The sequence below is a fragment of the Oncorhynchus tshawytscha genome, linkage group LG19 (genome assembly GCF_018296145.1).
Source record: "Oncorhynchus tshawytscha isolate Ot180627B linkage group LG19, Otsh_v2.0, whole genome shotgun sequence".
Classification (NCBI taxonomy): domain Eukaryota; kingdom Metazoa; phylum Chordata; class Actinopteri; order Salmoniformes; family Salmonidae; genus Oncorhynchus; species Oncorhynchus tshawytscha.
Genome location: NC_056447.1, coordinates 41935829 through 41950772, shown reverse-complemented (window position 1 = coordinate 41950772; position 14944 = coordinate 41935829). Strand labels below are relative to the sequence as shown.

At 41.8% G+C, this 14944-nt stretch overlaps 1 protein-coding gene across 2 annotated transcripts in view; it reads right to left on the bottom strand.

Annotated features, from left to right (window-relative positions):
* Positions 1-3770: 3770 nt before the first annotated feature.
* The window catches only part of LOC112218795 (engulfment and cell motility protein 3), a 50591-nt gene continuing 39417 nt past the window's right edge, over positions 3771-14944 (bottom strand). For both annotated transcript variants that reach the window (XM_024379949.2, XM_024379950.2), the window contains 6 exons: positions 12859-13022; positions 7304-7416; positions 7007-7111; positions 6777-6856; positions 4773-4853; positions 3771-4531 (listed from right to left, as the gene is read on the bottom strand). In XM_024379949.2, coding sequence (XP_024235717.1) covers positions 4319-4531; positions 4773-4853; positions 6777-6856; positions 7007-7111; positions 7304-7416; positions 12859-13022 — 756 coding nt within the window. In that variant the 3' untranslated portion in view covers positions 3771-4318. The remainder of the gene's footprint in view (positions 4532-4772; positions 4854-6776; positions 6857-7006; positions 7112-7303; positions 7417-12858; positions 13023-14944) is intronic.

Here is a 14944-nt window from a genome sequence, read left to right as displayed (position 1 = left end):
TAAAGTATTTTATCTAGTCTAGGAACATAATTAATCTGTGTCTGAGGACCCTGGCCCTAAATCATCATGTTTTTAGTTGAGCAGGCTTAAGTCATTTTGTATTCAACTTAATTTAACACGGCCACTGAAGGAAGCAAACTAGTTCAAATGTTTCTTTGTGTAAAATTAAATATGTATTTATTGAATATTTAATTCTATCAATAAATGTACATTTATCTCTTGTTTTTCTGTTGCTTGGAATCATCCATGAGTTGGAGTAGATTTGTTTATTCTACAATTCCACCAGACCATGAACCAAGCTAGACAAAGACAATCTGTATAAATCATATTTATTCATGTCAACCCTAATCTTAGTAAAGCATAAATTAGGGGTTACCATGGAGATTATTGTGTGTTTAACATGAACACACTTGCAATGAACAGCAAAATCACCACCAATTTCAGAGAAGCCCAGATCACTGGCTAAGGAACTGGCTACAAAAATCCATTATTATGAGTTGACCTTTTCACCCGTCTCACAGGCCATTGAGATTTTGAATATGTAAAGTTGAAGGTCCACCATACTAATATGACATTTGTTTACTGTTTTACAATATATTACAGTCAGATTTGATGAGGTCAGATTTATTTATCAGAATCATTCATACTGTCATGAAAATAAATCCTAAGTACCCTACAACAATATCAATGTTGAACTAATATCCATTTAGTATGGACTGAAATTCATAATGGACCTTTTAGAGCATTTGCCCTCAGCTCCAGAGCAAAAATGGTTACCAGGCAAAATGAATTAAAGGCAGAGATAAATATATGGTGCTTGAAGCTAAATCATTTGTCAGTGATACAAAATACTTATCTGTACCTTAGCTACATTATCTGTATCTTAAGCTACCTTATCTGTAGCTTGAATAGTACCTACAATAAAGAGCATATGGAAGGTGATTGTATCGTTGATCAAGCTCTCAACACCAATAAAAGCACCAAAGCCCATTGCCTAAGACAGAACCGTTTGAATGTTAGCCATCAAACCTTAGGACAACCTTAAATAAAACATACAGAAGATCAATCATGATCATCAGCCCATGTGAGTATCTCTGAGGTATTCTCATCAAAGGGCTCATAAGCAAATGGAACTAATTAAAATGCTATCTGCACATACAGTGCCTTCGGAAAGTGTTCAGACCCCTTGACTTTTTTCACATTTTGTTACGCCCTATTCTAAAATTGAATAAATCTTTTTTTTCTTCATCAATCTACACACAATACCACATAACATAATGACAAATAAAAAACAGTTTAACAACTTAAAATTGAAATAACACATTTACATAAGTATTCAGACCATTTTCTCAGTACTTTGTTGAAGCACCTTTGGCAACGATTATAGAATCAAGTCTTCTTGGGTAGGCCCCTACAAGCTTGGCACACCTGTATTTGGGGAGGTTCTACCATTATTTTCTGCAGATCCTCTCAAGCTCTGTCAGGTTGGATGGGGAGTGTTGCTGCACAGCTATTTTCAGGTCTCCAGAGATGTTAGAACGGGCTCTAGCTGGGCCACTCAAGGACATTCAGAGACTTGTCCCGAAGCCACTTCTGCGTTGTCTTGGCTGTATAATTAGGGTCGTTGTCCTGTTGGAAGCTGAACCTTCACCCCAGTCTGAGGTCTGGAGCGGGTCTTCAAGGATCTCTCTGTACTTTGCCCCGTTCATCTTTGCCTCGATCCCGACTAGTCTCCCAGTCCCTGCCGCTGAAAAACATCCCCACAGCATGATGCTGCCACCACCATGCTTCACCGTACGGATGGTGCAAGGTTTCCTCCAGATGTGACGCTTGGCATTCAGGCCAAAGAGTTCAATCTTGGTTTCATCAGACCAGAGAATCGTGTTTCTCATGGTCTGAGAGTCTTTAGGTGCCTTTTGGCAAACACCCAAGCAGGCTGTCATATTCCTTTTACTGATGAGTGGCTTCCGTCTGGCCACTCTACCATAAAGGCCTGACTGGTGGAGTGCTGCAGAGATGGTTGTCCTTCTGGAAGGTTCTCCCATCTCCACAGAGTGACCATCGGGTTCTTGGTCACCACCCTGACCAAGGCCCTTGTGCCCTGATTGCTCAGTTTGGCCAGGCGGCCAGTTCTAGGAAGAGTCTTGGTGGTTCCAAACTTCTTCCATTTAAGAATGATGGAGGCCACTGTGTACTTGGGAACCTTCAATGCTGCAGACATTTTTTGGTAACCTTCCCCAGATCAGTGCCTCGACACAATCCTGTCTTGGAGCTCTACGGATAATTCCTTCGACCTCATGGTTTGGTTTTGCTCTGACATGCACTGTCAACTGTGGGATCTTAGATAGACAGATGTGTGCCTTTCCAAATCATGTCCAATCAATTGAATTTATCACAGGTGGACTCCAATCAAGTTGTAGAAACAATGATCAATGGAAACAGGATGCACTGGAGATCAATTTCGAGTCTCATAGCAAAGGATCTGACTACTTATGCACATTTCTGTTTTTTATTTTTAATACATTTGCAAAAATGTCTAAAAACCTGTTTTCACATTGTCATTATGGGGTATTGTGTGTAAAGTGCTGAGAATTAAAAAAAAAAAATCATTTTAGAATTAGTCTGTAACATAACAAAATGTGGAAAAAGTCAACGGGTCTGAATACTTTCCGAAGGCACTGTACATATAAAGGATATTTCATATATTATAAATAGGGATTCTACCAGGCTTGGAGCCTGATTATCTCGGTTACCTCTATTTTCTTGTTTCTGTCTTCAAATTATTAAAGTACCACTTTAGAACAGGGAGTTAGGATTCTGCTAGCTAGCAGATTGTAACGGGCTAATGTGATGCTCCATTAGCCATTACAGAAAAAGTACTGTTAGGCATAGCACAGAGAATTTTCGACCAACCTTAACTTGGCGATACTATACTTTCAGAACTACTGTCTAAAAAGTATACAAAAGCACCAGAGAATCCCTTTAAGGTTGGTGGAAAATGCTATGTGCTACGCCAAACTGTACCTATCCTGTAAAGACTAATAAAGCCCGTTACAATCTGCTAGACAGGATTCTGTTGGTGTAGGGGGTCAAGTTGTTAAGTACCATGTCAACTAGGTGCTCAAGGGTCGATGTGCCCTTGAGCAAGGCACTTAACTGTAATTGCTCCTGTAAGTCACTCTGGATGAGAGCGTCTGCTAAATTACCGAAATGTAAAATGTAAACGTTAAAACAAGTGATTCTGTCTCAGAGGCATATATATATACAACAATATATATGTATTGTTTTGTTCTGTTTCAATCCTTTGGTTCAGTACGTTCAGAAGAGCTGTCATGCTGCCTGTTTCACAAAGGTATCAGTTTATAGAAAACCCCCAAAAAGTTGAAAAACTAGAAAAACTTAAACACAGATATGACCAAAACAAAACATGAACTCTGCCCAAACACAATACACAGAGGACTGTGAAGGACTGGAGCCATGGAGAGGTGACGCCCGAAGTAAGAATGGGAGAAACGCTGAAGACAAGTAATGCTAAAGTATGAAGCATTCAACTATAGAAAACATAACTCCCTTCATTAGCCACTTGTCATTTTGTGGGTAATTTCTTGAAAACCGTTTTTATAGTTTCAAAATGTCCAAATGACATGATACAATTTAATATTGTATTGTGTATATATATATATATATATATGTTAATATTGTCAACCTATGTTATATATTTTTTACCTCCCGTTTCAGGAAGTGATGTCACTGAGAACTGCCCCTATATATAGGACCTTCCACGCCCACCTGGGATATGGATGCCTGATGAAGACCTAAGGGTTGAAACGTTGTTATAAATAAATATCACCTGGGAGCAGCAGTGTGCAGCGTTTTCCTTTCTGTTTTTCATTTCTACAGTTACAATACACTTGTGTTCCCAGACCACACCCAAAAAGATGACCACTCTAATAGTACCTAAGGAATCATCTTCAGCCTCTCGTCTTCCACATTCCTCCGCCCATATAAGAAGACACCTTTGCCTCTGCTTTAGATCATCTTTATGTCCATCTAGGCCTCCATGTTGCCACTGTTCCTCCTGTGTATCTAGCTATATCCACGTGCTTGGTCGTTATTGGGGTACATTCAGTGAAATGAAACATTCTGAAGTTGCAGATAGAAATAGAATGAATAGAACTGACATACGCCCCTATTCCATAGGACAGATGATCATGTATGTTCTACTTCATGCATTTCTATCCGAGCATTCTGTAACGTTACATCCTCCTGAACAAGCCCCAGGTCTCCTCCTCTACCATGCCTTGACCTCTCTCCAGGCCTACTGCTCAGCCTGGCTTAAGTCGTAGCAGAAGTTGAAGTTGCTGGGGGGTTTGGGCACCGGGGGGGCGCAGTCTGGGATGGGAACGTTCTCCAGGTCCAGGAGGCGGAGCTTGATCTCCATGGAAAGCAGGATATCCAGCTCACTCCTCATGCATTCACTGCTCATGTCCCGCCCCAGGAGCACGCTCAGTCCATCTGTCCACAGGCAGAACTGAAGGAGGGAGACAGAGATATCATCTTGTTATTTGACCATCTTTGTTATACTTTATGTTTACTTTGGCAATGTACTGTAAATGCTTTACATTTCCACACCAATTAAGTTATTGAATTGAGAGAGAAAGATAAACAGAGAGAGAGAGAGAAAGAGAGATGTGTGATTTAACTCTGGGAAAAGAGAGTGGGAGAAGGATGTGGACAATACAGACACTAGCTCCTGTGACATGACTACTCACGTCTGTTCTGGATGAGGCGATAAAGTTGAGGCTGTACTCCTCCACATCATAAGTGATGCTGAAAGCCAGGTCCAACCCTTCCTGCAGGACACAGCATAACATAGTTTATGGAGGGCCAAGGACAGTGGGGCAAAAAAGTATTTAGTCAGCCACCAATTGTGCAAGTTCTCCCACTTAAAAAGATGAGAGAGGCCTGTAATTTTCATCATAGGTACACTTCAACTATGACAGACAAAATGAGAAAATCACATTGTAGGATTTTGAATGAATTTATTTGCAAATTATGGTGGAAAATAAGTATTTGGTCAATAACAAAAGTTTATCTCAATACTTATTATATATATATATGTTATATACCCTTTGTTGGCAATGACAGAGGTCAAACGTTTTCTGTAAGTCTTCACAAGGTTTTCACACATTGTTGCTGATATTTTGGCCCATTCCTCCATGCAGATCTCCTCTAGAGCAGTGATGTTTGATCTGGATGATGATCTGGAGACTGGCTCGGCCACTCCAGGACCTTGAAATGCTTCTTACGAAGCCACTCCTTCGTTGCCCGGGCGGTGTGTTTGGGATCATTGTCATGCTGAAAGACGCAGCCACGTTTCATCTTCAATGCCCTTGCTGATGGAAGGAGGTTTTCACTCAAAATCTCAGGATACATGGCCCCATTCATTCTTTCCTTTACACGGATCAGTCGTCCTGGTCCCTTTGCAGAAAAACAGCCCCAAAGCATGATGTTTCCACCCCCATGCTACACAGTAGGTATGGTGTTCTTTGGATGCAACTCAGCATTCTTTGTCCTCCAAAGACGACGAGTTGAGTTTTTACCAAAAAGTTATATTTTGGTTTCATCTGAACATATGACATTCTCCCAATCTTCTTCTGGATCATCCAAATGCTCTCTAGCAAACTTCAGACGGGCCTGGACATGTACTGGCTTAAGCAGGGGGACACGTCTGGCACTGCAGGATTTGAGTCCCTGGCGGCGTAGTGTGTTACTGATGGTAGGCTTTGTTACTTTGGTCCCAGCTCTCTGCAGGTCATTCACCAGGTCCCCCGTGTGGTTCTGGGATTTTTGCTCACCGTTCTTGTGATCATTTTGATCCCACGGGGTGAGATCTTGCGTGGAGCCCCAGATCGAGGGAGATTATCAGTGGTCTTGTATGTCTTCCATTTCCTAATAATTGCTCCCACAGTTGATTTCTTCAAACCAAGCTGCTTACCTATTGCAGATTCAGTCTTCCCAGCCTGGTGCAGGTCTACAATTTTGTTTCTGGTGTCCTTTGACAGCTCTTTGGTCTTGGCCATAATGGAGTTTGGAGTGTGACTGTTTGAGGTTGAGGACAGGTGTATTTTATACTGATAATAAGTTCAAACAGGTGCCATTAATACAGGTAATGAGTGGAGGACAGAGGAGGCTCTTAAAGAAGAAGTTACAGGTCTGTGAGAGCCAGAAATCTTGCTTGTTTGTAGGTGACCAAATACCTATTTTCCACCATAATTTGCAAATAAATTCATAAAAATCCTACAATGTGATTTTCTGGATTTTTCCCCCTAATTTTGTCTGTCATAGTTGAAGTGTACCTATGATGAAAATTACAGGCCTCTCTCATCTTTTTAAGTGGGAGAACTTGCACAATTGGTGGCTGACCAAATATTTTTTTGTCCCGCTGTACATAGTGTGAAAGAGGAAATTAGCTGTAGGGCCAAAGGTGTGTTCAGGGGACGTTGTCAGTAGGGGCAGTGGTAGCCAATGCTTATGGGGGTGGTGGGGGGGAATCTAGCGGGCAGTGAGCCGGCAACTGGAGGGTTGCTGGGATCAATATCTCAGTTTCCACCTTCTGCTGATGTTCAATTTAACCCCCTAAATTTCTCATTGGGCGCTGTGCTGCCCTCTGCTCCAGCCTCTCCAACCATGTGTGTGTAGGTGTATATATCGGGGGAGGGGGTTGGATAAAAGCAGAAGACACATATCCATTCCTTATATCTTATCGTACAAACCTTGGTCTGTTTGCCCTTATTCTCCTTCATGTGAGGGCAGTCTTTCCCTGTCAGCAGTGCTTTGATATCTGCAACAGGAACTGAGAGAGGAAAATAGGAAAAGCATGTTTAGCGGCACACTTCAGCGTTGAACACAGAGCCAATGACAAGAGGGTGATGTCAAAGGAGTGTCAAGGCTACAATGGAAGGTTACAGAGTCACTCATAGTGTTGCTGTTGTTAAAAACGCACTCTTTTCCTGGAGACTCTCGATGGGGGGTGTTTCTGTGTCCTCCTCCACATCGCCAAAGTGCAGGACTTTGTGATTGGGTGACAAACGACAGTACCACAACTTATCTGAAATGACCAATAATAACAAATCATCAGCATGATTAAAGAAAGGGCATCTGTCTCTTCATCTACCATCCTTCATTCGTCTCCCTATTTTTCACTGGGGGTTGGGCTCTCCTGCAGCTTCCCCTTTTACTTTTCTCTCTCTTTCTAATGTAAATGCCTGTCCACCCCTCACAGAGGTGCGCAGAGTCTCACCCTGTCTTCGTCGACTGCTGATCTTGCGGAAGAGTGTTCCCTGACACAGGCGGTTCAGTCTCTGCTGGCGAATCAGCTCCAACAGCTCAGGTTTCAGACGCTCCTTCAGCTCTCTGCAGGGGCAGAGACAAAGAAAGAGTCACACACACTGCAAGTAGGGGAGAGCCAGGATGAAAGTACTACGGGTCTAAAGTAATGCACTCAATTTCTCAGATAAGATAGAAGCTAGAATGACGTAGTGAAGTCAGTATGTTCCTAATGCATAGGACGAGCTCCCTGCAAAAAAAACAAAGTCCTACAATGTTTCGCCGAGCTATGGCTAAGCATGAATAGTCAATGAAAATGGTGAGAAACATATCCTTCTACATTCACATTAAAGTGAGACGAGAAAAGGATGGTTAATACAGCTATTATGTCATCCATTTTAGTCTGATTAATATTGTAAGGCAAAATATTGTGGTTGCACAACATTGTGATGTTGATGCATAGTTAATTAATTATTCAAATCGACACAAACATAAAATTATGGCTGATAGTACATTTGTTGAACGTAACGAGCATTACAAACCAGAAACATGGAGATAAGACAGATATTATGCGCTTCTCGCAAACTGTTACTTCCGTTCCAAGGCTGTGTTACTCCTGCCCCGCCGGCAGGTACAAAAGTAACATTGCGGTAGTTCTGTTCTCTGTCTATTTAATTTCAACTAATTTACCCTAGAAATTAAATTACTGTTGCTAATGGCAGAGGAGATATATACGTTGTTTGTCATAAAATATGGTCTCTCTAGCTCTATCGATCGCTGAGTATTTAGGAAGAAAACTATAAGTGTTACTTTTGTCCCAGTTCTCCCATATTAGCTCGGGGCGGCAGTGTAGCCTAGTGGTTAAAATCTGTCGTTCTGCCCTTGAACAGGCAGTTAACCCACTGTTCCTAGGCCGTCATTGAAAATAAGAATTTGTTCTTAACTGACTTGCCTAGTAAAAAAATAAATAATAATAATTTTATTTAAATTAAAAAATACCCATAACACACTCAACATCATTCTATTCAATTCAATGAGCTTTATTTGACCTGATACTGATAAGTGAGTATCTTGCATTGCTAAAGCAAGGACAGAATATAGAAACACCCCTGATTTCATAGGGGTTGAAAGCATTCTGGACCAGAGAAGAATGGTGGTCATTCATTTACACTTGCATACTGGTCAGATGAAGCAAATGCTAAACAGAACTATTTTGCTAGCACAAACTGGAATATGTTCCGGGATTCTTCTGATGGCATTGAGTACACCACATCAGTTACAGGCTTCATCAACAAGTGCATCGATGACGTCGTCCGAACAGTGACCGTACGTACACAGAAACCATGGATTACAGGCAACATCCACACTGAGCTAAACATCCAGACAGCGCCCCATACTACTGTGTGTTGTCCAATCACGTGTGCTATTTAAATCACTTCACAAAACTCAGCCAATCAAAGTGAATGTTTACAATGCATGTTAGGAGACTGATGTTGTCAGAGAGAGAGACAGCGAGAGAAGAAAAAAGCGGAAGCGAGGGGAGAAATTATAGAATGGCATGCGAAAAAGTCAGGAAAGTCGATCCAGAAAATGTATCTTTCTTAGAGGAGTGGACAGACAAATATGCATTTATCCTTCCTGCAGCGAGTGTCAAATCACTCTGCCTGATATGTTCAGAGACTGTGGCTCTAATAAAACGTGTCAAAGTGAAGCGCCACTACGTGACAAATCACAGATCTTTTGAGCAAACATATCCACATCAGTCTGAGGTGAGGGCACGCAAAATAAATGAACTCAAAGCCCAGTATGATCGGTCCACCAGAGTCCTCTTCCATGCATTCACTGCCCAACAACGTGCAAACGAATGTTCACAAAAAATTGCTTGGATTTTGGGTCAACACCAAAAGCCATTTACTGACGGGGGAGTGGTGACGGAGTGCATGAATGCTGTTGCTGAAACTTTACTTGATGGTAGAACAAAAAGACGAGCTGTGTGAAAAGATCAAGCAAATCCCAATGTCACGTACAACAACAGCAAGAAAGAGTGAAATACTAACAGAGGATGTATTAACACAGCGTGATGAAGCTATTCGGAGTGCACCATGCAAAGCATTAGCTGTTGATGAACCTACTGATGTGAGTGATAAGGCCCAGCTTCTGGTGTATGTTAGATTTTACCACATAGAGAAGAAGGAATTCTGTGAAGACCTGTTAGGTGTAACACCACTCGAGACACATACAAGAGGAAAGGACACATACACAAAGCCATAAAGGAGAAGTTGAGAAAGAGGGGGATAGATCTAAAACAAGTGGTCTCTATCACCTCAGACGGGGCCCCTGTCATGACATGAAGAGAGAGAGGAGCTGTGGCATGGCTGAACGAGGACAACCCTGATCTCACTGCTTACCACTGCATTCCTCAGTCTGTCCTGTGCACCAATCTATCAGAAGAGTATGCTGAAGTGATGAATACAATGATGAAACTCATCAACTTCCTCAGGGCATCCTCATCTCATCAACATCGCCTGCTGAGAGAATTCCTGAAAGGAGTTGAGGCAAATGCAAATGACCTACTGCTGCACAACAATGTAAGATGGCTCAGTAAAGGCAGGGTGTTGGAACGCTTTTGGTCCATTCGAAAGGAAATAACAGCTTTCCTAGTACAGCTCAGGAGTCAGAAGGCAACATAGTTTTCACTATTTTTGCAAGACAAGAGCAAAATGGACATTGTTGCTTTTTTGGTAGACATCACATCACACCTTAATGAGCTCAACGTGAAACTACAGGGCAAGAACAATTCAGTTTGTGATTTGATGACATCTGTCTGGTCCTTCCAGAGGAAACTGGAAGTGTTCAAGGAAGATCTTCAAGGAAACTGTGCACACTTCCCAAAAGTCCAGGAACAGATTCAGGGTGAGAGAGATGTTTCTCCTCATGTTGAATTCATAGATAAGCTGATTGGAAACTCCAGAAATCGCTTTGACAGCTTCAGCCTTGGACAGCAGCTCCTTCTTCTAATTGAGAATCAATTCCTCATCACAGATGTCAGGGGATTTTTAAAGGAGGGGACAAAGACCTTCAAGTGGGCACATGCTGGATCTCTACAGATGGAACTGATTGATCTGCAAGCAAATGTTGCACTAAGAGAGCACTTTCAACTAACTGATCATGACCCTTTCTGGCTGCAGACTGTGTCTGAGACTGTTTTCCCTGGTCTAACCAAAGTATCATTACACACCTTGACCATGTTTGGCTCCACATACAGTTGTGAGTCTTCTTTCTCCAATTTGAACATCATTAAAAATAAGTACCATTCTAGACTCACCAATGAGCACCTACATATGTGCATAAGAATGGCACTGACTCCATTCCAGCCAAGGTTCAAATACTGGCAGGGAAAGCAAAAGCCCATTTCTCTCACTAAAGAAGAGATATGGAGAAGTGAAGTGTGCGAGAGTAGGAAAGATGAATATTAAACCTGTGGTTTCTTATTTGTTCAAAAATCAAAGCAATTTTTTCAGAAACAGGCCCTTTTGTTATTTTTTGTGTGAAGATGCAGTCTTGTTTAACTTGAAATGAGAACATTTGTGATAGGCCTACTTTTATTTATGATTTGGCTGCATATTTATTTTTACCTCATGTTTAATGTGTCTGCATTGAAAATGTGCAATAAATATTGTTGAAATGTTATTGAAATGCAGTACTTTGTTTATTAGCTATACATATACAAGAACTACATATGCCCCCAAATGACTGTATAGTTGACTGTACGAGGTGACTGTATAGTTCCCCTAAGGATAAGCACCTTTAGTAAATCCGCTTTCTCTGTGAGAGCTTCCCATGTCTGGAATACACTGCCATCAGACACACATAACTGCACCACATATCACACTTTCACAAAATGTATGAATACATGGCTAAAGGTCAATCAGATTTGTGATCATAATCCCTAGCTGTGTATTGCCACTTTCCATGTTGTCTGTTGTCTGTAGCTTGTGAGGTGTGGAAACACTCTGTTGCTTTTATGAATTTTGTCTTGCTGCTTTTTGTTCTATGTTGCTCTGTCTGTATGCTACGTCTTGCTTGTCCTATGTTGCTCTGTCTGTATGCTACGTCTTGCTTGTCCTGTGTTGCTCTGTCTGTATGCTACGTCTTGCTTGTCCTATGTTGCTCTGCGTGTGCTCACTGCTCAATGATTGTCTATATTGTAATTGTTTTTAATAACCTGCCCAGGGACTGCGGTTGAAAATTAGCCGGCTGGCTAAAACCGGCACTTTTACTGAAACGTTGATTAATGTGCACTGTCCCTGTAAAAATAAAATAAACTCAAATTCAAATCATAGCGCATGTTAGACATTTTAATGGTTTTGGACCTTTGGGGGGAGAAAATGTTAGTCACTGGGCCTCTTTGAATTCTAATTGTGCACCCCTGGCCTTTATGGTGGAAGTTAGAGAGCTGGTCGTGTGGTGCCAGGACAACAACCTCTCCCTCAAAGTGATCAAGACAAAGGAGATGATTGTGGACTACAGGAAAAGGAGGACCGAGCATGCCCCCCCATTCTCATCGACGGGGCTGTAGTGGAGCAGGTTGAGAGTTCCTTGGTGTCCACATCATCAACAAACTATCATGGTCCAAACACACTAAGACAGTCGTGAAGAGGGCACAACAAAGCCTATTCCCCCTCTGGAGACTGAAAAGATTTGGCATGGGTCCTCAGATCCTCAAAAGGTTCTATAGCTGCAACATCGAGAGCATGGTTGCATCACTGCCTGGTATGGCAAATGCTCGGCCTCTGACCGCAAGGCACTACAGAGGGTAGTGCGTACGGCACAGTACATCACTGGGGCCAAGCTTCCTGCCATCCAGGACCTCTATACCAGGCGGTGAGAGGAATGTCCTAAAAATTTTAAAAGACAACCCTAGTCATAGACTGTTCTCTCTGCTACCACATGGCAAGCAGTACCGGAGCGCCAAGTCTAAGTCCAAAAGGCTTCTTAACAGCTTCTACCTCCAAGCCATAAGACTCCTGAACATCTAATCACCCCCCTTTACACTGCTGCTACTCTCTGTTTATTATCTATGCATAGTCACTTTAATAACTCTACCTACATGTACATATTACCTCATTTATCTCAACTAACCGGTGCCCTCGCACATTGTATCTGTACCGGTACCCCCTGTATATAGCCTCGCTATTGTTATTTTACTGCTGCTGTTTAATTATTTGTTACTTTTTTACTTATCTATTTTGAACTTATCAGTTATTTTTCTCTAACGTTTTAAAGCATTGTTGTATTCGGTGCATGTGACAAATACAATTTGATTTGATTTGATTTTGATACACACGGAAGTATACACACATAGACACACTACGGGGGCTGATCGCTGCCCTCTAGAGGCCTTTGGGAGAAGTACAGGCTGACAAGGGGTTGTGTGTGTGTATGTGTGTGTCATAGAGAGAGTGAGAGAGAGTGAGAGAGAGCGAGATAGAGAGAAAAAAATTCTGCTCAAATAGTTAAAGGACTCACAATACAGGCGGGGCGAGGGTCTCCTCTTGGTGCAGCCGCTCTGTCTGGCGTAGTTTGAGGATCTCACTGTAGTTCAGAGCATTCACCTTGTTCTTAAACAGCTCCAGAGACGTGGGCTTACTGGACAGAGTCCTAGTGATCTGCTCACGCACAACCTGCATTACCTAACGATGTACAGAGAGAGTCAACAATGATTATTTAAATGGAAAAAATACCAGCTATGTTATGGCTGTAGAAATGGTTTCTCTGGTGGGTTACACTATTCAAAAGTATGCAGTACTGTATATCATAGTTTATGTATGTTTGCATATATTTCAGTAGCTAGCAATTTGAGTGAATGTGGGTATGAGTTGAGAGAGAGCTGGACACAGTGATGCTTACACAAGGCTTTACACACCTTTTAGATAAAACTATGCAAAATAAATTCACGTCACCAAATAATTGATTAAAACACACTGTTTTGCAGCGAAGGTCAACAGTAACCTTAACAACACTCTGTATGGTAGCACCATGGGGTAGCCGGAGGACATCTAGTTTCCGTCCTCCTCTGGGTACATTGACTTCAATACAAAATCTAGGAGGCTCATGGTTCTCACCCCCTTCCATAGACTTACGCAGTAATTATGACAGCTTCTGGAGGACTGACATGTTGTCCAACAAATCAAATGATCAGAGAATTAATCTAGTACTGAAAGCATAAGCTACAGCTAGCTAACCTAGTTTTGAACAAATACTTTAATTCAAAAAAGAAAGAGAAGCGAGAGAGAGCTAGCTATATTTCGTTGTATTATATTTATTTACACTTATCTAGTGAATGCAGCTAGCTAGTTTAGCCTATTCAAACACCCAGCTCAAACAGAGAGGGATGCTATGTTACCTAGCTGGCTATGGTTATCCAACATTGGAACCTTTCCAAGTCAAGGTAAGCTTTTGATTGTTTTAATGTATTGCCACCGGCAATAACTGCATAACATAACTGCATAACATGCTTGCCGATCGTACACTGTACTGCATGATTGTAGCGAGTTTACTAAGGTGTTAGTTCTAGTAGCTATGTTGACTATGACATTAGCTCATTTGGTGACAATGATGTAGGCTGTGTGTAGCGGTTAGTGGTTATGATATGAAGGTTTGGCTTGGAAAGCTTTTTTAGCCTGGTCACAGACAGCTGATGTGTTGTACATTGAAGTCCACAAGTGAAGGGAAAAGGTGAGAGGAGGAATATACAATGAGCAAAGTGTACATGCTGTTTGTATGTGGCTGCTATGAAAGTGAACTGTGTTTGCGTGTGATCATGGGTGTATTCTTCCCCCGATTCTGTTGAAAAACGTTTCTTAAACGGAACGAAACAGGGATAAACATACCTGAATTTGTCCAATAGAAACTGTAGTTTGCCACTGTTGGACTAATGATTACACTCTAGGGCCTAGATCAACTAGATGCAGGCAAGAGTGTGCAATGCAGTATTGAATGTGTCACTGTCTGTCACCTTGATTACTCAAATTCTTCTCTCAACCTGTGCACCTACGTTGTAAACTTTCATTCATAGGCTAGGTTGTAGCAACATCATGATGGGTATAGGGAACATTTTGAGTATCATGTAGTAGCCTAAACCTATCAATGTCACATGTATCTGGGTGAACGGAATATGAATGACAGTCATCCAATATGCTTTAATAGAAATAAGGCCATGCTCATAAAAAAAATGATCGTCCTCCATCATCTTAAATGGCACCGACCGCCGCTGGTGTGTGTCTGTATGTGAGAGAGGAAAATCTGTTTCTCTCTACCATTGTGGCCACAGTTTAAAAATTAATTACAGAAATCTATGAGAACACACCAAACCCAACACAATTTAATTCAATCTCCCTCTTTCCTCCCCTCCTCTGTCTCTCTCACTTTATCTTCATCGCTCTTCCTCTCAGCGTGTCCCTACTTGGAATGTGACTCAACACTGCTCTTGACCCCAATCAGCCGTCGCCATGGGAATGTCATTTTTCTGTGCGTCATGGTAACCTGCCCTCTCAAAAGCTCCACAGTACCACAGTATGGAGCCCTTTTATGAAATAATGTGTACAGATATGTG